This window comes from Microtus oregoni, unplaced genomic scaffold (genome assembly GCF_018167655.1).
Source record: "Microtus oregoni isolate MIOR12 unplaced genomic scaffold, Mior012 000003F_ref0000135, whole genome shotgun sequence".
Taxonomy (NCBI): domain Eukaryota; kingdom Metazoa; phylum Chordata; class Mammalia; order Rodentia; family Cricetidae; genus Microtus; species Microtus oregoni.
In genome coordinates this window covers 25,374,224-25,399,267 of record NW_024543062.1, presented here as the reverse complement: position 1 = coordinate 25,399,267, position 25,044 = coordinate 25,374,224, and the positions used below count along the sequence as shown (strand labels likewise).

The 25,044-nt window shown below is 47.9% G+C and overlaps 1 protein-coding gene across 1 annotated transcript in view; it reads left to right on the top strand.

Annotated features, from left to right (window-relative positions):
- The window catches only part of Ccdc60 (coiled-coil domain containing 60), a 160,540-nt gene that overhangs the window by 52,566 nt on the left and 82,930 nt on the right, over window positions 1-25,044 (top strand). Inside the window, exon 2 of the mRNA XM_041649201.1 lies at window positions 21,355-21,437. Coding sequence (XP_041505135.1) covers window positions 21,355-21,437 — 83 coding nt within the window. The remainder of the gene's footprint in view (window positions 1-21,354; window positions 21,438-25,044) is intronic.

The following is a 25,044-nucleotide window of genomic DNA, read 5'->3' as shown; positions in this document are numbered from 1 at the left end:
CTCAGCTCACGTACATTCAGGGCTTCGGCGATCCACTGTGAGAGACGAGTTCATGCTCCTTTGTGTTCTTACACCACTTCCTAGCCCAGAGCCCATCCCCTCAAAGGTTATGCCACCTTTAGTTCCTCTCTGGGTTTTATAATTTTCCAAAAGCTTTATTTTCATTTTGTGTACACAAGTGTTTTGCCTGAGTGTAGGTATGTATGTACACCATATGCATGGTACCTTACAAGACCAGAAGAGGGAGTCTGCTCACCTGGAACTGGAATTAGAAACAGTTGGGAGCTGTCGTGTAGGTGCTGGGGACCAAACACAGGTCCTCTGCAAGAGCAGCCAGTGTTCTTAACCACTGAGTCATCTCTCCAGCCTTGAATCCTATAACTTCTTAAAATATGTTACATACAAGTGTTCCCTTCTCTGCCCGCCATAGAGAGAGCATCGCTGGCCCCTCCCCCTGTGGATGGGCATCTTACCAGGCCTCTGAACACCTTGTACTGCTTCTGCTTTGCGAGGCTCAACTGCAGTCTTACCTAGTGCCTCACTGTGGCTTGGTCTCCCAGGCTTTATCCCTGGGTTGAGTCCAAGAGTTAAAAATCAATGAATCAATGATCACGTCCATTCATCCACTAACTGCACCAACGACTGCCAAGAAGCCACTCAGTGCTTGGCACTGTTCCCTAAACCAAAGATGCAGTGTGACAAGGTCACATTCCCTGCACACGTTGCATGGTTAGAGACAAGAGGAGAGAGAGGAGACCCAATTTGCAGCATGAAAAAGAAGAGCCACTCAGATTGGTGACTTTAGACCTTGTGTTTAAAATATGAATGCAAGAGGAAAAGAGCTGAGCCTAATACAGTGAAGAGATTTTAAACCGGAGTTGTCAACTTCCCTTTGGACTTTATAAACATAAGCAAAATCCTGAACCTCAAACTTTGACCCACCTGTGAACCATGGACTGAAGCTGGGGAGCTATTAGGAAGCAACATACTAAGGGTTAGGCTCTTCCTCCGGGGGCTGAGATGTGAGGGTACCACAGCTGCAGCTGGGTTGTCCACCCCCTCAGTCACTGTCTTCGTTCCCTTTGCTGTCCAGAACATACCGGCTCAAAATATGGCTGAGTACTGCTGGGGACACACATCTGTTCATCGTAAACGGTGCCAGACCAATCCCAGTGAAGCTGCCAGGGCCAGCAGGGAACACACAAGGGATGTCTGGAGTGACGGAAGGGACTTCTTAACAAAGACATGGACACGGAGCATGACAATAGAGAAGCTGTATGACCAAGTACACTGAGGAATTAAAATAAGATGCAAAATATAGTATAAATACCAATTTAAGTATCAACAACAAAAACAAAGTCTAACAAGAAAGGGAAGTGTGGGTAAAGGGAAATCATACACTATTGGGGGAATATAAATTAGAGCAGCCACTGTGGCAATCAGGACAGAGGTCCCTCATATATCTGAAATTGTAACTACCTCGTGTTCCAGCTGTGTACCTTCTTGATATTACATCTGAAGAAAATGAAGTCAGCATGCCACAATGATACCCAGCTACACCCTTCGTGGGGCACAGCTCCCAATAGCCCTAGATGCAAATCAACAGAGGAGTGGACAAAGCAAAGATTACTCACGTATATGATAGACTTGGTTTGAGTAATACATCTATAATAGAAGACTGCATTTAGGTTGTTCTTAGGGAGTGGAACCAGAAGATATTATGTTAAGTGTAATAAGCCAAACACAGAAAGAAATAGCAGTGGCTGGGAGATGGCCCTGAGGGTGTGAGTGCTTGCTGCATAGATAGGCATGACAGCGTGAGTTCAAATCCCTGGCACCCAGAGAGTTGGGCAGGGCAATGCACACACCTTTAACACCAGCACTGGGCAGATATCTCTGGACCTCATTGGCCGCCATCTGAACTCCAGGTTCATGACAGAGCCTGCCTCAAGGGATAATAAGGCACATGCATATGTCTTAGACTCATATACATACACATATAAAAGACATACAAATATGCTTTCAATATCATATATGAAAAAATTTAAAGGGTGATCTGAAGGAAGATTATAGACCATTGTGGAAGGGAAGTTGGAGGCAAGAAGAAATCAAGAAAGGGTAGAAGGTAGGGTAGAAATGAAAAAACATGTTTACATGTATGGAAAAGTCACAGTGAATCACACAAATCTGTCCCAGTAACATGTTAATAATTACAGTCAGTCTACTGTCGGCTGTCCCCTGTGGTAAGTGGAGTGACAGGCCAGGGCACACCTTGGAAAGCCTTGAGACTGCCATGGTCGAGAAGTTCTTTTAAAGCCGTGATTCAACCCTGAAGAGAATTAAATAAGTTTATACAACCCCAAGTACCACCTGCTTCTGGGAAGAACCCAGTGCCCCACGATTGCATCTCCATGATGTATTACAGTGTTGAAGGTTGCTCCAGAAATGGGTGTCTTAAGACAACAAACATTTATCATCTCCAGCTGCTGTGGCCTGGGAATCCAGGTGTGCTCGGATGCAGGCCTCTGACGTAGGCTGTCTCCACCCCAATAGTCCTCAGGCTCACTGTGTGGAGAGGGAGCTTCTGAGCTCACTGACATGGCCGTTAGCAGGTAGCAGGTGCTCACTGGCCTTAGCAGAGATTTCAACTCCTAGTTACATGGATCTCTTTGAAAGCCAAGCCTCACGATCAGGAAGCTGGATTCTCTCAGAGCAAAAGTCAATGCCCTAGGTAGAAGCCATGTTTGCTCTGCTGCCCAATTCCAGAAGTCACCGTTTCTGTCATTTCCTACTGATTCCAAGAGAGCTGCTGGGCCCAGCCACCTTCTAAGGGGCGGGATTATACAAGGAGGTGGAAACGGGTTGCTGGAGCCATCTTGGAAGCTGCATACCAGAAACAGATGTAGGAGAAAACAAAACTTGGACATATGTGTATGTGGCGGGTGTGTGTGTGTGTGTGTGCATGCATGTGTATGTGGTGTGTGTGTGTGTTTGTGTGTGATAGGTGTGTGTATGTTTGTGTGTGTGTGTATTTGTGTGTGGTAGGTATGTGTATGTGTGTATGTGTGTGTATGTGGTGTGTCTGTGGTCTGTGGTGTGGTTTTGTGTGCATGTTTATGTAAACTCTCTCTAGAAGGATCCACAAAGCTTGGTAACCCTAGTCATCTACAGAGAAGAATGTGAACAGCTTACTGGACAGACGGAAGTGACATGTTCTTAGTTGCCTCTCCTTCGTCTGTTTTTAGTCATTTAGAAACACTACGTTGATTTTTTTTTTTTAATGAAATGGACTTCACTGCTTTATCTTCATTACTTGGCCGGGGTCCTCACTTCTAAATTGACTTTGCAAAGTAAACTCTCATGGCCTCTTCATGGCGTCACCAGCTTTAGGCACATTCTTTCCTGTCTTCTGTCATCAGGAGAACCTACGTGACTCGCCTTTCACCCCAACCTCCAATCATACTCTCTACCCAGGCTCCCACTAGCTTCATGTCTCCTTCTAAAATGCCTCGAGGGGAAGAGAGGTAATGTCTCCTGTCACCCAGCTCCAGAACCATGGCCGTAGCCTGTAGCAAAACAGACTGGCAGGACAAAGATGGGGCGCATTCACCACAGGACACTGGAGTCCTCGGGACGATGGCCGGAAGACCCAGGATCTGTGTGTTTTTATGCTAAGTCTGATCAAAAAAATAGGTCATGGCAGAGAAAAAATGACTGGGCAGAAAGATGAATGGTAGATGTTAATAAATTAGTGTTTAGGTTTCAGCTAGGACTGCTCAGATGTCTCTCTCTTCCTCTCTCTCATACACACACACACACACACACACGCACAAACACACACTCAGATATGGGGCAGACACTTGTCACATGAGGGAGGCCCTTGGTGGGGCTTTGGGAAGCACTTTCTCTAGATTTTCTGGCTTAGAGATCAGCTCCAGCTTCCATGACCTACTTCAGGAAAGGGAGGGGAAGGGACGGCAGAACTGAGAGTGGAGGCTCAGAGACACTTCACGGCTATGCCTGGTGTCTGTGTGGCACCACCCCACTGAGAGTGGGTCACCTAGCTTCTGCTGCCCAGCTCAGGCCACAAATCCTCCACCACATCCACAGGTGGCTGCAAACTCAAGGTATTGTTATCTCAGTACTCGGCAGGTAGAGGAAAGACCACAAGTTCAAGGCCAGCCTCAACCCAACAGGACCCACAGAAGCAAGGACTGAGCTATCCTTGCCTATCTCTGTCTCCTATGGAGGTTTTTGGAAATGGGCATTGCCTGGCATCCTGAGGAAGGCGCTGTGGAAATCACACCCCATGAACCCTGTAGTCGCACAGAGGCTTGTGCCCAGGGTCATACCCCAGCCAACCCCAGCCAGCTCTTTTGTTCCTTAGTTCTTTCCTGTCTTGCCAGCAGCTTAAGCTCAGTTCCAGTGGAAGATTACACGCTTTCCCTGGGAAAGCTGAGGTTGAAAAGCCAGGTACCCATGGGAGGCTGAGTTAGCTCCTGCCTGAAGCAACTCAAGGGTGGAAGGGTATATTTGGGCTCTCAGTTTGCGGGTGCAGGCCACTCAACTTTGGGTGGTGATCTGGTTGGCAATCATGTTTCTTTGGTCATGCTGATTCCTCCAGCGACCATGGAAGACATTGCTAATCAATTACAGAAATTCTTCTGATAAGATTGGACCTCAGGCCGGGGTGGGGGCGAGGGCTCCAGAAAGCCATGGCTGCTGGCAGGTAGATGGGAGCTGGTGCTGGAGCTAAAGTCCTTGTTTCCCAAGAAGCATTGTGCATCCCCGGACACACAAAACCTGAGCACTATTCCGGATCCTATGTCCTTACGTTCATCCAGGGTTATGAAGGTCATCCCCCAGCCACTCACGGGGACTCGAGTAGGTAGGTCACCAGTATCTGATAACCGTACCACTGACCCCCATACCTCGTCTTTCAAAAGATCGTGTGTGATTATCTTGTTATATTATTTGTTTTTTATCTAGTGCCTTGGCTGGTGGCATCTCAAGGATTTTGGCAGCCGATTTCCATTTCAGTCAAGTGAGAGCTGAGACACTCAGAGCTGACAGATGGAGCAAAGAAAGGGGGACTGATTGGAAGTGATGGCTTCTAGCGCCACCTAACGATATATCTCCACATTGCTGCCCTTGCTGACCTGGAAGCCCTTGATACAGCTGTCAGTGTGGGGGAAGGTGTTCCACTAGTGTTGCAGGGATATCCTGACTTATCAGGAAGCCAGGATATGCTTAGAGCTACAATAGGACAGCTCTGGAGGGGTAGAGCTGCAATAGGACAGCTCTGGGGTGGGTAGAGCTGCAATAGGACAGCTCTGGGGTGGGTAGAGCTGCAATAGGACAGCTCTGGAGGGGTAGAGCCGCAATAGGACAGCTCAGCCCTGGAGTGCAGGAGTCAGGCTACCTGAAGCTGGGGTGTGGTAGGGGATGGTCTCCCTGCAGGATATAGGGATCCTGCTCTTCTGGAGATCCGCTAAAGCTGAGTTCTGCTCTGTTCCTCACAGAACTGCCTGCTTCTTCTCCGGCCCAAAATGTTTCTTCTTCTGCTAGCACTCTGCTAAAGGGAAGCCCCCTGCAGAAAGGTAGCAATCTACTCCAGCTCCAGCAAAAACTAGTCGTGCCCCCTGAATGGCCTTCCTCAGCCTCCCTTAAGGAGCATCGTAGCAAGGTTCTTCTGTTCTGCTCCGCCTTGCTGGGGCGTCTCAGCAAGGTTTTTCAGCTGAGTACCCTAAGGGACATCCCAGCCAGGTTCTTCTAGTCTGCACCAGCAAATGAAGGTCGTTGCCCAAGACTCTTTTGAGAAGGAGATTTGGGAAAGAGGAATCCAGGAGAATGGCTGCCTCTGCAAGGAAGGAATTAAAAGCAGCTCCATGGCAGCCTTTAACTGAAGGGGTGGAGAGGCTTATATAGGGCTTCTTAGGAGTGGAGTTTCCCGGGGAGAAGAGGGATTGGTTAGTTTCCCTGCTCAGAGATGGGTCAGTGTAGCTGGTCACAGGCAGAGATGGCTCTGACTTCATGGTAAAACTGTGTTTCTTCCACTGGTTTCCTTTAGCTTTGTGACTCTAATCTTAGGAGCAGGGCATATTTCTTTCACTGGCTCTGATTCTGAGACACGAGTTTCAGAGCCAGGGCACATGTCTTTAGTCCTGGGTTCAGGGATAAAGATGTTTCTCTCCCTGGCCCAGGTCTCAGATCCAGGGTGTGTTTCTTTCTCTGACGCTGGGTTCAGAGTCGGGGTGCTCAGTGACTTGTCCGTTTCCTGGTTGTCCCTTTTACTCTACAGTCAGTAATGAGGTTGTTTGGAAGCATTCTCATATACTCTCTTGAATTATTTGCTTTTTAACTCGTGGTCTGTGCTCGATGTGTAAAAGCCACAGGTGCTCATGACATAGTGGCAGGAACGTTCGCTTGGTAAGCTTGGCTAAACTCCCTGGACCAAGCACGGAGCGGAGTTTCTCACAGCCCCGATACCCTGCCTGCATCGGTGGTCAAAAGAAACAAAAACAAAGAGAGAGAGACTGTGTGTGTTGTCTGCAGCTGGCAGTGGTTGAGACCAAGGCTGGGAGAGAAGACAACAGGAAGAAGTCTTTGGGGAAGAGACACGTTTCCTCAAGGCAGCTGTTGGAACAGGACAGACCCACGGACAGCAGTTCCACAAGGGCGTGGCCATGTCCTGATACAGAAGGTCACAGTTTGATGACCTCTGCATCAGAGAAGGGTGGTGAGAGCAAGGGCTGCACCCCACACAAGTGTCTTCGTGACCCTGAAGAAGTCAGTCTGTGTCTAGGGTCCTGGTGTAAGGATGCCTAGGAGGGTTCCTTGGGAGGTGAAAGGAAGCAGCGTGAGCTGGGACAGTAAGGGAAGGATGCTCCAAAAACACAAAGCAAGTCCACACATCAGGGGCACAGCATAACCAGAGAGGTCCTGCAGGATCCACAGGCCTTACCACATCAGAGGTACCTTGTCCCCTCTATAATGAGTTATCACCCTGCGACGCAGACATCTCTTTACTTGTTCTGAAACAGAGCCAAGAGAGAAGGGGCCTTCTCCCCAGGACTGTGGCTGCAAGCCACCCGCTCCCTTCACACCCCCAAATTCCTCCCCAGGTTCTTAGCAGGAACTTTCTTACCCCCACCCGAGAAGACAGTCGCCTTCTCTATCTAGTTAGTTTTTGTTTTCTCTTGTCAATGTGAATCAAACCTGTACCTATCTAAGAAGAGGGGACTCTTCACTAAGAAAATGCCTCTCGACAATTAGCCTGTAGGCATGACTATGGGGACATTGTCTTGATTAGTGAATGCTGTGCAAAGGTCCAGCCCCCTGTGGGCGGTGCCACCCCTGTATAAGTTGAGCAAGCCACAGAAAGCAAGTCAGCCAGTAGAGATCCTCCGTGGCCTCTGCTTCAGGTCCTGCCTCCAGAGTCCTGTCCTGACTTCTCTCATGGTGGACAGTGATATGGAAGTATAACTTGAACAAACCTTGTCCAGCCTGAGTTGCGTTTGGTCATGGTGTTCCATCACAGCACTAGAGACCCTGACTCAGACAACAATAAAAAAAAAATCTCGGGGCTGGAGAGATGGCTCAGTGGTTAAGAGCACTGCTTGCTCTTCCAAAGGTCCTGAGTTCAATTCCCAGCAACCACATGGTGGCTCACAACCATCTGTAATGAGGTCTGGTGCCCTCTTCTGGCCTGCAGGCATACACGCAGACAGAATATTGAGAATACACATAATAAATAAATAAATCTTTAAAATAATAAAATAAAATCTCTGCAAAGAAAACCGCCCACCCCACCACAAAGTCACCATCAAATGCTTAACCACCAGCAGCAAACTGAAGTCTCAGGAGCCCGCCAGCAGCCTCCTGCAGTCTGTCCCCAGAACAGTCTGGAATTTGCCCAGTCTCTCACTTGCTCACCACTGATCTCTTTTCAAACAGTCTCCCTTCCCCTCCCAGCTCCGTGGAGATCCCGGCTGTTCCCCTGATGTATACATCCACCCAGGCACGTTTAACGGGAATTCCTTTCCATCTATCTCTGACTCCAGGAAGATCATATTTTAAGGTGTAAAGGAGATGCGTTTGGAACACCCTTTCACAAAACAGAGAAAACAGGGATTTAGAAGACCAGCTCTCTGGCCATGACCTTCAGTAAACCGCGCTGATTTTCTGCCCATAGAGATCTTTATGGTGAAATCGACCAAGCATCCGGTGAATAAGCTATCTTCAAACTGACAGCTTGTCCCTGCATGCAAAAGAGCACACTAATGGGGCAGGAATGCTCTTGTTACTAAAAACACACACTTGCTGACTATGGTGTACTCCCAGCACTTGGGAAGCTGAAGCAGGAGGATCATGAGTTTAAGTCAAGCCTGGGCTGCAGTAACGAACGCCCTTCACAAAGAGAAAACGCTGTGATGTCACGTGAGCCCATGTCCACGCCCATGCTTTGCCACTTGATGGCATCATGTCTTTTTCACCTTCCTGAGGCTCCACCAATCCCTTACAACACAGAAGTGCAGTGTGGTACAGATGACGCCACACATTTGAGGAAGAATGTCGATAGAATGACAGGTAGCAAATAGGTGGATGTTTTGTTAGGATTAACATGAGCGCCACTGACCAGATGGGGAAACTGAGTCTCTGGATGTGGCTCAGCCAGCAGCAGTCAGATTCTCACCACAGAGCCAGGCCTCCTGCTGAGAGTGAAGCCCTTCTCTCCTAAGTGGCTGTCTAAAGAGGCCACACACTTGCCACCTCCTCACACCCATCAGCCTAGGCTAGCCTGCCCCATCACAGACACCACACTGCCTTGTTCAAACAGTCTTCCTTGCACACCTCACACCAGCAGACGGGGGATGCTGTTGGCACCTGTGAAGGCAGACACCCACAGGGCAGAGACATGACTCTGTTCCAGGATACAGAGAACAATGCCACCACTCATGATTAGAGAGCACCAGGAAAACTAGAGGCTCCAAAAGCCAATGACATATCCAAAGAGAGCAGGGACCGGCAATCAAAGTGAACTGTCTCTAAGATGGGTCTCCTGAAACTAGGCTGTCATAAAACCAAATCAAAAAGCACAGAGGGGCATGAGCTTCGCATGGTACTTACTCTCCTAATTTTTTAAATCTTTCCCTAACTTGCTATGATGTTTTCCAGCTTTGTAACGAGGATAAATTCTTCAGTGTGAACTTGTTTGGGAGTTGTGTGTCCCCTGGGTATTGTGACCCAGTATCAATGTTTATATGGAAGGCCAGGACACAAGGCAAGAGGGACCTGGCTCAGATGCATTCTAAGGGAGGAGGGGAAGGCCTATAAGGATACGAACATTCAGTAGTTCCCAGGAAAGGAAGGGGCACAGAAGAGGGTTGTAGGTACCCTCAAATCATGGATCTGAAATGTCCCACGAGGCTCGTGTGTTAAAGGTTTGACACTACCGTTTTATGTAATCTTTAAGGGGGCCAGCACTCCCGAGGAGGTCTTTAGGTCTTTGGGGCATGCCCCTTAAGGAGATGTGGGGCCCGGGTGTCCCTCTCACTCTCTCTTTCACTTGGCCATCATGAGGTAAGAGTTCACTTTTCTGTGTTCTTCCACCATTTGTTCTGCCCAGTCTATCATGGACCAAGACTGTGAGCTAAAATAAACCTTTTTTCTTTATAAAATGACTGCCACTCCTAGTGTTGGTCATAGTGGCAGAAAGCTGACTAACACATTGACTTTTGATGAAGACTTTAGGAGGAAATGACAGGGAAGGGCTCAAGATCCAGGTGTTCCTCAAAGCTATGGGAAACCCTGGGAGTGCTGGCTTAGGATCAAAGGGCCATCTAAAGCCAGCGAGAACTGGCTTTCTGGTGCAAAAGTAGTCTGGTGCCAAGGCCACTTCTGCCTTGCTAAAACCCAGTCTCAGCTATGACTCAGTTCCTAAACCCATGCCATAACCCACAAACCATCTCCTTTGGGCCTTCATGTCCATTTCTTGACAGAGGAGCCCATCATTACAAAACTACATTTCCCAGGATCCCTAGAGTCCATCATTAAAAACTGCATTCCCCAGGATCCCTAGGTTCAAACAATGGAAAGTTACAGTAGGAAATTGAAGGATAGGATGAAGGGAAGTACAGGGTTCCTCCATCTGTCTCTCAGCACTTGCAATGAACCCACCTTCCCAGGAGTCCAGACAGGCCAACTCCAGGGTTTCTCAGGACCCCTGCCCCTAGTCCTGCCCTAAGGGTGGCCAACCTGCAGAAGTTCTTTGCTGTTCCTGGGTGACTTCCCAGGTCTGTTGACACTGTAGCTGCTCTCTAATGCTGCGCTCCATCCGCGGAACTGCGTGCCATGAGCCTTGGTGTCCCTTCCAGAGCCTGCCTGATATCATGCATAGAATCCCCACCATCCCAGGACCTTCCACAACGCCTCTGAAATCAGTATTAAACATTTATGTTTTTCTGCATCAAGAGAATTAGTCAAAAACTGTTCTACAAACACGAAAGACACCATTATTTAATTAGAATTAATATATGTAAATTACAGAAAATTATGAAAAGGAAAAACCCAAGTCAAAATGATTGTTTAATTAACTTATAATTCAGACACCCTGATATGACATCTCATTGTTGATTTATTGTGTTTACTTCCAGATTATTCTATTATGACATAAATTTTTGCCATTAATTAAAAAAATCTGTATGAGATGATAGAAAATTGTTATAAATTTCTAGACAAAGAAAATATGAGCACTCTCTAGGGTCTCATTTCTTTATGTCATATCAGCGACATTCGCATTGAAATTATAGCCTACTGCCACTCTTTCAGGACAATAAACAAAATCTACCAGAACATGAAACATTAGCAACAGAACTGAACCATTTTATTTTCTGGGCAAACCATGGCTTAGCCCCACAATGCCTGTTTGCTGGGCATCGAGGTTCCTGCAGGGTGATTGACACTGCTGTGGTAGACATCTTCGGATGGCAGTGGGATTGCTGGGGGCAGGGTGCACACACCTATGCCCTGCTCTCCATGGTGACATCTGAAGAACGCACTGTTGGGTCCCACAGGCATTGCACAGGCAGCATAGACTGTACTCTTACAATCCTATGTGGTACAGCCTGCCTGTGTATGTGTGCGAGAGAGAGAAAGAGATCCCTGTTGCTCAGGACTTGATGAACAAAATCGCCCTCGATTAAATCCATCACAGGAGAAAACAATACAATCAAGAGGCTGGCTAAACACAGGACACCCAAGGCTGCTGGTGGTACAACAGCAGTCTGAGAGCGAAAGGTCTTTCATAGATAGGGGAAGTGCATTCTCAAAATCAGGAAAATGCAATATGGCAAACACATAAGTCGGTAACATGGACTGTGTCCTGTGGAATTGCACTGACTGTACTGTCTAATCTTATTTTCATTTTTATATATGGTGTGCATGTATGTATGTCTTTTGCGCATGTGTGATTACTTGTATATTGGGGTGCACGTAGGTATATGAGTGTGTGTATGTACATGCACATGGGTGTGACACGCACATGGGTGTGCACATGTGGAGGTCTGAGGCTGATGTCGGCACCCACCCTCCATTGCTCTCCCACCTTATTCAATAAGGCAAGGACTTTCAGTCAAATCCAGAGCTCACTGATGTGGCTAGTCTTCCTATCCAGTCTGCTCTGGGGGTCCCACACCTCCCCCTTCCCAGGCTGGCGTTACAGGAGGGCTGCCATTCCTGGCTGGCAATTGTGTGTGTTCTGGGGATCTGAACCTGGGTCTTTAAGCTTGTGCAGCAAGCCTGTTAGCCATGGAGCTGGCCCCTAGAGCACTCTTACATAAGTGGCGGAGTAGGAGGTGACCTGACTCCAGCATTACCATCCAGGAGTACTGCATTGCCCTATGACGTCACTGTGCAGCTCCACTGCAATCTCCCTTGCTGTTCTTGCTGCTGCTGCTATTGCTGCTGTTTTTGCACTGCTAGGCAAAGTGTGCTACCAGGGAGTTACAACCCAGCCCCATTAGCAACGCATGAGACACCGTCATTTGTGCTGACCTCGGACTGGGGTTATACTTTTGAGGCTACTCATTCATGTACACACACACACACACACACACACACAAGTGACCTCTATAGGGTTATACTTTTGAGGCTACTCATTCATGTACACACACACACACACACACACACACAAGTGACCTCTATAGTAATTGTAAAAAGAAGTAATTTGGGGGCCCGAGGTGGAGTCTGCACCTGGGAGGCTGAGGCAGAAGGACTGTGTGTTTGAGGATTTGCTGGACTACAAAGCAAGAGTCCCTCTAGAAGGGTAATTCTGAGGGCTTCGTAAACTTTTGACTTGGTTCATATCAAATGATACTCACATGTGTCCCGAGAATCACGACTCCGTCTTCCAGATGATTATCACTTGTGGATTGTGACTGTCATTTGAAACCAGAACGCTGAGTGGCTTCTGAGGAGCCTGCAGCACTGGCAGAGTTGCAGAGCCACGAGGCACCTCTTGTCTCCTAGAGGTGGCAGGCCAAGGACAGGGCTGCAGATCCTCTAACATAGCTGTATAGATTGTTTCTAGTGTGGCTGCATAGATCCCTGATACACGGGCAGGTTTTACTCACATGCTGGACAAATGAATCCGTGATTAGGAGCCTCTCTGATCTTCCACAGAACCCGAATTCAGTTCCCAGCACCCACACTGGCTCACTCACAACTCACAAGCTCCAGGGGACCCAATATCCTCTTCTTTCCAGTCTCAGTGGGTACCCACACTCACCTGCACAGGCTTTGTGTGCACATAATTTAAGAATAAAGTAGAAATTCTAAAATATACTACAGAGTTAAACCTTGCCATGGTTTGGTTACTAAGCGTCCCCCTGAAAAGGTTTTCATGTGGTAGCTGAGGTGATGGCTCTGTGAATAAAACACTTACCTTGCAGGCATGAGGGCCTGTGTTTGATCCCAGAACCTACATAAAAAGCCAAGCACAGTGCCACGTACAATCCAGCAATGGTAGAGTGGCTGGGCAAGGGTGAGGGGCATCCCTGGAAGCTGGCTGGCTAGCCAGGCTAGCTTACTTAGTAACACCCCAGGCCCTGCTTCCAAAAAAGTGGAATGCACTTGAGGACCAGCACCCCAGGTGTTCTCTGGCCTCCAGGTACACAGCTCCCAGGTACACACCCACAGTCATGCACACACTGCACACACCTGCATGTGCATATGCACACACTTGTGCACACACCTGCACCTACCTACATCATGGCAATCCACACACCTGTGCACACACCTGCCTACCTACATCACGGCAATCCACACACCTGTGCACACACCTGCCTACCTACATCACGGCAATCCACACACCTGTGCACACACCTGCCTACCTACATCACGGCAATCCACACAGTTGTGTACACACCTGCCTACCTACATCACGGCAATGCACACACTTGTGTACACACCTGCTTACCTACATCACGGCAATGCACACACCTGTGCACACACCTGCACCTACCTACATCACGGCAATGCACACACCTGTGCACACACCTGCCTACCTACATCACGGCAATTCACACACTTGTGCACACACCTGCCTACCTACATCACGGCAATGCACACACTTGTGCACACACCTGCCTACCTACATCACGGCAATGCACACACCTGTGTACACACTTCCACCCACCCACATGTGCTTATATATCTGTTGTAATTGGAGCGGCGGGCTACGTTCCTGGCATCTGGCTGCCCGCACGGCTAGCTTTATACCCGAAATAATTACACGGAAACTGTATTTTTTTAAACATTGCCTGGCCCATTAGTTTTAGCCTCTAATTGGCTAGCTCTTACATATTGATCTAACCCATTTTTAATAATCTGTGTAGCCCACGAGGTGGCTGACCAGGGAAGATCTTAACCTGCGTCTTTCTGGAGTGGGAGAATCATGGCGACTCCCGACTCATCTTCTTTCTCCTAGCATTTTGTTTTGTCTACTCCACCTACCTAATTTTTTGTCCTATCAGGTCAAGCAGTTTTCTTTATTAGTTAACCAATGAAAGCAACAAATAGATACAAGACCCACCTCCATCATGTATCGAGGTTTATGTTGGGGTTAAGCCCCACTATGCCTCTCAGGACTCAGAAGGATTGCCATAGCGGGTGAAAACTGGCTAATGATATCTGAGGGAAAATAAAATAAAATAGCTCACCTACGTCTTTTATCATTTCCCATTTGCTTTTCTATGCTCTCTCTAACACTCACTTGATGTTTCCTTTCAATGTTCCTCCCTGTGTTCCTCGCTGTCCTTCATTGCTGTTCTTTGCTGTTCTACCCATCCCACAAGGTGTTCTGTCTCTATACACATACAGACATAGTTAACAAGCATGCAGTTCACAGAATCACATAAACAAGTAAATCTGACAAAGAGGTGCAAGGAGCCTTACATCTCAGAGGAGGAGGCGTGGCTGTGAAGCTCCCCGGCAGATACCAGGAGGATTAATTAAGAATCAACACAAAGTTCTAAGAAAAAGTTTCGTGCACTATATTTCTTATGTATAACTAGTTAAACTAGAAGTTTGTGGTTAATAATTGTGGAAAACCACGGCCGTGCTGTTGCACTTCCTTTCCCTGTGGCTGGGAACACAGCCTTGTGGTAACCACAGGTGAAAGTGCTTGATTTACATCAGTGTCTTGCTAGCTGAGTTAAAGAAAATTCCCTTGGAGACTTTGCTTCCAGCTCCAACAGGGTACCTACTGGCAACCAGGTGAAAAGGAATTTCCTTCTCTGGGGCTGGTTTAGCCACCCAAGGTTTTTTCCTGTCTATTTTAGGGGCAAAAGTGTAAAACGTTAATTTCCTAGACTAAGTCCTTGTGTCAAATGGAAGGTGAAGGGAAGCACAGAATATTAATAGCTTGTTATGGTGGAGCAAAGGCCAGTAAATTACACCTTACTAGAGAACTCAGAGCCACCCAGACCTGTTTATCAGTAAGAGCAGACACACTGTATCTCTGCTCAGTGCCTCCTGCTCCTTTCTTGTCAATAAGGATAATCGTGGGGGACTGGCTTTGTAGATTTGACTATGAGAACAAAGGTGTGGCTGAGGGACTGCTCTCACACCAGGGATCCACAGCGTGGGGAATGTATCCAGTTGCCAGGACAGGAAAAGTCAGGTGTAAAGAGTGATTTATACACTGCCATTATGGAAGGGATCCAGAAGACAAGTGTTCCCAAAGCTTTGCAAATCAGGTTTCCCACCAGATCATACTCCTGTGACTCTGTCGGATCTGTCGGCTGTACTTTTGTTGTGTAATACTTGCAGCTCACAGCACTTATGCACACACACACAGCTGCACCTACCCACGTGTGCATGTACTTATGCATCCACACATGTAACACGAGGGCCAGGCTGCTTGGGGTTTCTGTCCCGTGCTGTCCCCCAGCCGTTTAGTTCCAGAGAAAGTCACACAGAGATCTCCATAAGTTATAAAACTGATTGGCCCATTAGCTCAGGCTTCTTATTAGCTCTTATCACTTATATTAACCCATTATTCTTATCTATGTTAGTCACATGGGTCAGTACCTTTCTCGGTGGGGCAATAACATCCTGCTTCTTTGGTGGATGGGCAGGAATGGGAAGAATGGGCTTCCTCCTTTCCAGCATTCTCCTTTTCTCCTTGCCCCACTTCTACTTCCTGTGTGATTGACCTGCCTATACTTCCTGCCTGATCAATCAGCATTTATTTAAAACATGATTGACAGAATACAGACAATTCTCCCGCACCACACACACATGTGCATATGCACACAGCACATGCACACACATGTGCAGACTATGTGCTGATAGCTCCAGCCCCTATGTCATGTTCAGAGGTGGGTCTCTTAGGCACTAACTGAATTGTGATGCTTCAGTCAGGACCAAATCCATCAATGGGTCTATGACTTGATGGTGGCATGGGAGAGGTGAGGAAACTAGGAAGTGGCACCTGGAGTAAAAGACCAGAGGCTTGAAGCCAATTCCTTATTCCCAGCCCCCCTCTCTTTGCCTCCTCCCTCTATCCTTTCCCTATACCACCCTCCTTCTATTTATACCTTCCCTCTCCCTCCCCCTTACCTATCACTTCTCTCTCTTTCTCCCCTACCTCTCCCCTTCCTCTCTCAGGCTGCCTTGAGGGGAGCACCTTCCCTCCCTCCCCCAGGCCCCTCTGCTGTGACTGACTCCTCTGCTTTCTACCAGAGCAGCCACAGATAGAAACCTCTGAGATCAGGAGCCCAGACAAACCCTTCTTCCTTTACACAGCTTCTCTCTGCTGTCTCTCAGCAATGGGAGTGATACACACACACACACACACACACACACACACACATCGCCCCCATGCACACACACATCACCACACCCTGCACATACACATGTCGCCCACACACACATTATACAGACACATCACCCCACACACACATACATGCATCACCCTAACACAAAATACACAACACACACAAACACATCGCTTCCATGCGCACACACATCACCCCCCTCCGCACATACACATATCACCCACACACACATTACACAGACACACCACCCACACACACACATACACGTATCACCCCCACACAAAAGACACAACACACACACACACACACACACACACACACACAGCCTCGGCGTCACAAGGAGGGTATAACATAAGGCATCTGAGAGGCTCATAGGTACACCACCGTTCCAGCAACAGAGATGAACATGTCTGACCATTCTGCCAGGACAAGGGGAGCTTGTTTCTCCCTCGTTCATGCATATGCCATGATATATTGATCATATATCTCAAGACAGTTACATGGTCCTTCAAGGGAGAGACAGTGGGGAGCTCAAAAGGAGAGGATTCAGACAACTCTGGCTCAGAACATTTGCTCTTTCTGCAGCCAGTCTGCCTGATCTTGGTCTCTCCTGAGAGGGGACAATGGGGAAGCACTAGCTAAAGTCATTCTCGGTCTTCTGCCTGCAAGGGCCATCCCAAGGATGGAACAGACTTCAGGTGGAGAATGTATGGTTGTGGGGACAGGAAAACCCATCCATGCTTGGTGACGGAATAGAGGGGACAGTCATGGGAGCCGTGGTTCTGGTAAGTGTGACACCCAAGACCCAACTCTGATCTTCACCTCCCACCAAATTCTCCTTAGCCTGAGGCAAAGTCTCCTCATGGCCCCAGAATGGCTGCCAACAGCTCAGAAAGGTTGTTTTGCATTTTCCTTTATAGACAATGTGGAAAGGAACCATCTCTGCCAGCGATTGGTTAAGAAATATGAGTCACACCCTCCAGACACCTGTAGGAATATCCACTTGCATCTCACTTGCTCAGACTGGCTCGCATGACCACCTGAGGTCAGCCACTGACTTTAAGGGCACATTGTCACTATTTGTCACCAGCCGTTCAGGATCATCCCTGCTGCTAGTACAGTTGGGAGCCCTAAGATACACAATGCTGCAGTGGGGGAAATTGCTAAGCGGTGAATTGATATCAAAAGGGTGAGGGGGCCGGAGGGATGGCTCAGCACTCACATACCAGTTCCAGGGAATCTGGTGCCCTCTTCTGGCCTCTGAGGACACTTCACAGGTGTGGTACACACAAACACAAGCAGGCCAAAGATCCATACACATAAAGTAAATATTTTTAAAAAAAAAAAAAAAGATGGCAAGGAAACACTGGACATGTGAGAAAAGAACAAATAACTATTAGATAACAGTTTGAGAATGTTCTCGTCTTCACACACTGGCTGGGGCCAGCTCACTGTCTGTCCCCTAGGGTCAGGGGTGATGGGTTTACCACTAATACTCAGCCAAAGTTTGAAGCACTCTGGAGTACTGAAATGAGTAAATTACATCACCCAGGATCTGATTGATTGCTGATCATGGCTAGAGCTAAACTTGGTGACTCCATTATTTCATACCTGGTTGAGCTTGTTCAAGACGCTCCACACACCTTTTATATCTGATACAGATGCTCTTTAATCAACAGTGCAGTTACACCTCAAATGCCCATCTAGTAGATAGGGAGAAGGGTTGGGAAATTCCACCTTCTGGGCACATCGCAGTCACAAATTCTCAACAACTGGGAATGACAGCCATTAATCTGCATGGAAATGGGTTGAGCTGCAGCAAGACAAGGGCAGAGGAGTGCAGGGGCCCTCTCCCTCATGGCTGAACTGCTTCTGTTAATAGATCCCATTGCCTTCAGTCAAGTACCCATGGTGACACCATCAGGCTCCAATAGGTAACCCCATTCCAATAGTCACACAGATGTCCCAGTTAAATAAAATGGATCACAAAATGAAAGCAAATGTCATGAATCTAGGAAAGGGACTTGGTAGAAATGACAGCTGGTGGAGGTGGGAGGAGCGAAGGGCATGGGTGGTCTCCAGAGTGCACTATAAATAAACATGTGTGAAGTTGTCATAGGACACATGTTCAGAATGTTCTCACAGCCTGCAGTAGAGCCTCATCTCCCATGCACCCCAACTGCTGGAGAAATGACGCCTGATGCATCTCAGGACTGAAGGTTTTAGCCAAATTGAAAAGCAGAATGGCTGCCTGGGTGCAGCTCAACACCTCCATGAAGTCCAGAGTTTAACTGATGCATCTGGAGCCATGGACCACCCACCTGCTCTTCAGCGGACAAGAAGCAGCCCCACCATAAACACTTGGGGAACTAGCACACATTCTTCCTCCTTCTTCTGAGCCACCTTGCGTGGCAACACACATGGGCTAATGAAGGAGGAAATGACCAAGTGTCATGTGGTCCAGAACTACCCTCTGCCCTCTCTCCATACTCCCACCATCCATTGCCCATCCACTTGCCAGGGTTACTTCCCCTGGCACAAGTATTCTTCCCTCTCCTCTCTGCCCCTTCCCCCTTTCCTCCTCTCCTCCCCTCTCTCCCCTCTCTCCTCTCCTCCCCTCTCTCCTTTCCTCTGCTCTCCTCTCCTCCCTTCTGTCCCCTCTCTCCTCTGTCCCCTCTCCTCTGCTCTCCTCTCCTCCCCTCTGTCCCCTCTCTCCTCTCCTCTGCTCTCCTCTCCTCCCCTCTGTCCCCTCTCTCCTCTCCTCCCCTCTCTCCTTTCCTCTTCTCTCTTCTCCTCCCCTCTGTCCCCTACCCTCTCCTCACCTCTCCTCTCCTCCCCTCTCTTTCCTCCCCTCTCCTCTCCTCTCCTCCCTTCTCCCTCTTTCCTCCCCTCTCCTCTCTGCTCTGATTCCAGAGCAATGGGCATCACAACCCCGTTCTGAGATGTGACCACAGAAAACACACCTCACCTCTTCCCACCCATCAACAATGTTCTGTGTCTGGGTGTCTATCTCTGCTCCCCTTCTCTGTCTATCTATCTATCTATCTATCTATCTATCTATCTATCTCTGTGTCTTTGAAAAATCCTTCCAGTACAGTACTACCCATAGGGCTTTGTGAAACTTTGTCTTTTTTCCTGTGTGTCTGTGTATACTTTCATGGGTTAACATGTCCTATGTGCATGTATGTGCCCATGGAAACCAGAAGAGGGCATGTGTCCCCTGGTACTAGAGTTACAGGTGGTTGTGAGATGCCGTATGGTTGCAAGAGCAGCTAGAGCTCTTAAGTCATCTCGCTGGCCCCTATTTTGCCACTTTTTGAAGCTCTTCTCCTCCTTGATAATATAACTAGCTCATATCTACTGCCAAGTCATATGATATCTACATCAGGTAAGAAAAAAAAACAAAGCCTACCACAGCCCCACCCCCATGAGGAAACACTGTGTCTGGGAGCCATGTCATTCCATGTCTTTGAAAAGCATATTTCCATTTTTTAAAGTAAAAATAGAACTCTCGTAAATGGTGATTCCTAACTTGTTCTCTTACTCCAAGAATGCAAAGCACAAATCAATGAAGTTACTCTTACCACTTTTAATTGCTGTATAGTACTCCACCATCTAGATGGGCCAGAATTGTTGAGTCTGTCTTCTCTCGTGAGATGTGCAGGCTGTTTGCCTTCAGAAGCAACTGGATGATCTTGCCCAGGCACTTCCTCGTCTGTCAGGAATATTCTCTTGCAGGATGCTTACCTGCAGATGTTAGATCTAAGGGCATTCTTCCTGCTAGAGCACCTGGAAGGCCTTGGTGAACAGTTCTTCTGCAAGGCTTTCACCATGGGTTTTCCACCAGCTTTATCCGAGGGGACCCATTTTCTCGTCATTTCTTAGCATTTCGTTTTACTTACAAAAGATCTTAAGGGGGAATTAACTTCAAAGCAGGGTAATATTCTGATGAGTATTTCTCCAAATAGGGTCCTTAGAAAGGCAGCTTTTATATAAACTATAATTAATTAAATCATCTTTTTAAAAGTTGACCTGGTATCAACTTCTGTCTAATGAAGTTGTGGATTGTATGATTTATCCAGTGTCTGGTTAAGACTAATAAAAAGGTGAAAGAGAAAGTCACTATTTGTATTCCCTGGATACCCCACCACTAAGATCCTGCTGAGAGCATAAAGGAGTCAAAACCACTAGCAGGGAAGGAATTCAGTTAAAAATCAACTGCCATTGATACAAATAGTAATAATTTTTTAAAGTCCCTGTTCTTTCTTTTTTCTCAATTTTAAGTTATATTTTTATTTATTTATCTGTGGTTAGGGGGACATACACACACCACTGCACACACATGGAGGTCTGAGCATAGTTAGGGGTCTGTTCTCTGCTCCCTGTATGGGGATTCTGGGGCTCCAACTCAGTCTATCAGGGTTGGCTCCTTTCATTGCTGAGCTCTCTGGTTCCTCCCATTTACTGTCAAATGTCAGGAATCTGGGGCTAGAGACCACTCCCCCATTCTCCTGAAAACACTGACCAGCCCGGAGAGTCGGAATGATTTGTTTCAATCCACACAACTGGCCAAGGTTACCTTCCTCAGAGCCCTCACCATGCCCCTGTGCCAAATGGCCCCTACCATGTAAAGATGAACTCAGATGCCTGAACTCTCCCAACCTGGACAGGCAGCGCTACAGTTTTGACGATGGATGACCTGGTCCTCAGTGTGGAACTGTGGAGAGGTGAAGCCCAGTAGGAGGTCTCTGGGTCACTGGGTGCATACCCTTCTCCCTTTCGTGTCCCAGTCATGAAGTGATCCATTCCACCATACCACACACCCCAACCCTGATACAGCTCCAAAGCAAAACAGGGCCAAGCACCACAGCCCAGAGCCTCCCAAACCACGAGCTGGGGTGAACTTTTCTCTTTGCAAATTGATTATCTCGGGTACAGGAGCTCTGGTATCAGACTCCAGCTGGAACAACTGTGTTAATGTCCCCTTTCCTGTCATCTCCTGCCTTCCCATCAGGTCACAGAGAAGACAGTGGTGAAGAACATCAGGTATTTAGACAAGGAAATAGTAAACCTCAAAAAGGATCTTATTCGAAGTCGGTGAGTGAGCCCTGTAAGGAATGACTTGTGCGCCAACGGACCCTACAGTAGGGCTGGGGACGGGCCAGGGTGGGGGGATAAGCCTTTCCCTAGACATCTGCTGGAATACTTACAAGGATGTGACCTTGGAAAGATCAGAGACAGGGATCTGTTTTGGTTTTACATCTCAGGGAGAATTAGAGGCCCCCATCAAGTCCAACTGGCATTTATGTGGGTTTCTGGGGTCCTCACACTTGGTGGCAAGCTCTCTAACAACTGAGCCATCTTCTTGGCCCCTAGATAAACCTTTTCCTCTCTCCTCCTTTTAGCTCTTTTCAGAGAACTGGCAGGAGAGTGAAATAGGTCTTTGGGTTTAACAACTCAGGGTGGAGTGAGAGGTGGTAACATCTTTCATCCATTTGCTTTGGCATAAAACACGGTGTAGCACAGGGTGGTGTTCTAGACACACGTGTAGCACAGGGTGGTGTTCTATACACTCACATGTTAGCACAGGGTAGTGTTCTAGACACTCACGGTGTAGCACAGGGTGGTGTTCTAGACACTCACGTGTGAGCACAGGGTGGTGTTCTAGACACTCACGGTGTAGCACAGGGTGGTGTTCTAGACACTCATGGTATAGCACAGGGTGGTGTTCTAGACACTCACATGTTAGCACAGGGTGGTGTTCTAGACACTCACGTGTGAGCACAGGGTGGTGTTCTAGACACTCACGTGTGAGCACAGGGTGGTGTTCTAGACACTCACATGTGAGCACAGGGTGGTGTTCTAGACACTCACATGTGAGCACAAGGTGGTGTTCTCAGATACCGCCCCTCCAAGCTGGACCACGAGGAGTGCACAGTCACCTTTCTCCACCCCTCATCACCTGGAAGGTTCCCTGCCTCTGCCCTGCAGTGTGAACTGATGCTGAGCCCAGGTGCAGGATGGAAGGGAGGGGGTGGCAAATAGGTAATGGAGCTAAGCAGGGGGACAAGAAAGGACTCCAAGAGCAACATTCCCTCTCCATCTGAGGGGTGGCCCTGCCTGCTCTCCAGGGGCCATGCCATGATGTAATCTTTAAGTTTGTGACTATCCACACTAGAAAAGGAACATATGGAAGCAATTCCAGTAATGTTTTACTTAACCCAAAATACTATCACTCAAATTGTATTCAATTAAAAAAAAATAGCATTTAGGGCTAGAGACATAGCTAAGTTAGTGTGATGTTTTGCTTTGATTGTCTGCTAACTCAGTGTGGAATCACCCGGAAAGAGGATCTCAAGAGTGTCTCATCTGTCTAGAGTAGGTCAGCTCATGACCATGCCTGTGTGGGTCAGCTCGTGACCGTGCCTGTGTGGGTCAGCCCGTGACCATGCCTGTGCGGGGTTTTTCTTGAGTTAATTGAGATGAGATCACCTTGACTGTGTGTAGCATTACTCCATGGTCTGGGCCCTGGACTAAACGGCAAGGAAAGAGTAAGATGAACTGTAAGCATGCGTGCATTCATTTCTGTCTGCCTATGACTGTGGATGGCAAGTGACCAGCCGCTTCAAGTCCCTGCCTCGACTTTCCCAAAACAATGGCGATAGCCTGGGGCTATGAGCCAGATAACCCCTTTCCTCCCCCAAGTTTCTTTCGGTTAGTGTTTTGTTACAGCCGCAAAGAGCAAACTACATTCTACAAGATGAAGGTGGAGAAATGAAGAACAATGAACAACTAGAAGGCCATTGTGTGGCTCCCAGCTGAAGCACACGGCACTAATGTGCACCAGCCAGGTTTCAGTGTCTGTCTTCCCTGGGAATGAATTACTCCTCTCACCTTTACCCTGGAAAGAAAGTTCTGGCATTGAAGTCCTGTGTGACTTTATTTGAAACAGGGGCCACTAAAGAGGGAATTGAGGTTAAATGAGGTCAAGAGTGTCCTTATCCGGTCTGTGCTCTTAAGAGAAGACGGGAAACGTCAGAAATTCATGCACAGAACCACATAAGGACAAAACAAGCAGGTGGTCGTCCCGCAAACCAGGAAGAGTTTTTCCAGGACAAACCCAGCCTGCCCATGCCGTGTTCTTGGACTTCAGCCTCCACAGCTGTGGGAAAACAGCACACACAGCCCCTGGCGCTCTGTGAAGGCAGCCCCACAGTTCAGTAGCATCACGATTGGTGCTGCAGTTCTGCAGGTGATGTCCCCAGCTCGGGACCAACCAACAGGTGGCCTGTGAACTCGACTCTCTGAATCCACGGTTGAGACATATTGGCCGTGTCCAAAGCCATGTTATGACGGCTTTCGTGGCTGGTGCCTTGGGAACCATGAGGCTCTGGAGAGCAGTGAGAGGTAAGATACAGAAGCCAAGACTTGCTGGCAGAAGCTGTAGCAGGGGAAAAAATGAGGATTTTGTGGTTGAGGAGGAATATCCCAAAAGATCCTTGCTCTAAGTTCCTCCATGGTGCCACGTGGAAGATATCCCAGGCTTTACAGGATGTTGGGTCCAACAGGATGCTGGGCCACAAAACACCCAAACACAGAATTGATTGATCCTGTGTTTATCAATTGATTATATCCATGTCCACTTTTTAAGATTTTATTTTTATTTTCAATTATGTGCACATGTGCATTTGTTCTTGTGAGTCCAGGGCCTTCAGAAGCCAGAAGAAGGCAATCAGATCCCATGAGCTGGAGTTACAGACATTTGTGATTTGGGTGTTAGGAACCAAACTCAGGTCCTCTGCAAGGGCAGCTGCATGCTCGATTGCTGAGCCCGACCATGCCTGTTCTTAGCAGCAGATGCAACTGAGAGACCCCTGGAAGAGGACCAAGTGAGGTCCCCACAATCAACTGTGCATTTCCTAGTAGCAGCTGGTAGTGCCATAGATGTCTGTGGGTGCTTGGATCTGTGTGAGTCCAAGATCCCTGCCAAAACCAGGGTGACCCAGGCTCAGGGGGCTGACAAGCATGGCTGAACCCACTTGCACCTAGAACCCATCATTAAATTTTCAGGAAATGTGCAAGTTGCTTATTAAACACAGCTATTACTTAAATTTATAATTAAATAAATATTAAAACACAAATAAGTACCGAAGAGCCATCCCGTGTGTGTGCACATGTGTGCACATATGTGTGAGTGCATATGTGTATGAGATTGTATGTACATGTGTGTGTGTTTGTGAGTGTGTGAGTGTTGTGTGAATGTGTGTGCATGTTGTGTGTGTTCGTGTGTGTGTGCATGTGTGTGTGTTGTGTGTGTTCGTGTGTGTGTGCACGTGTGTGCATGACTATTGTGTGTACGTGTGTGTGCATATGTGTATATGTGCATGTGTGTCCATGCACAAACATAAATGGCAAGGGAGGACATTGGATGTTTTGCTCTGGCACTTTCTACCTATTCCCTGAGACAAGGTCTCTCACTGAAGCTAGAGCTGGGCTGGTTGTCAGTGACACCCCTCTAGCAATCCCCCTGCCTCTACTTGGGCATGCAGCCACTTTTAGTTTTTTTCCACGGATGCTCAGGATTGCCCAGCAAGTGTACTTACCCCACCTCCCCACCCCCACTCCTCTTGATGCCTTTAGACTTTGATTCTTATCTAGTTTCTCATGGTTACTGGTGATTAAAACATTTGTGTAGCATATGCTA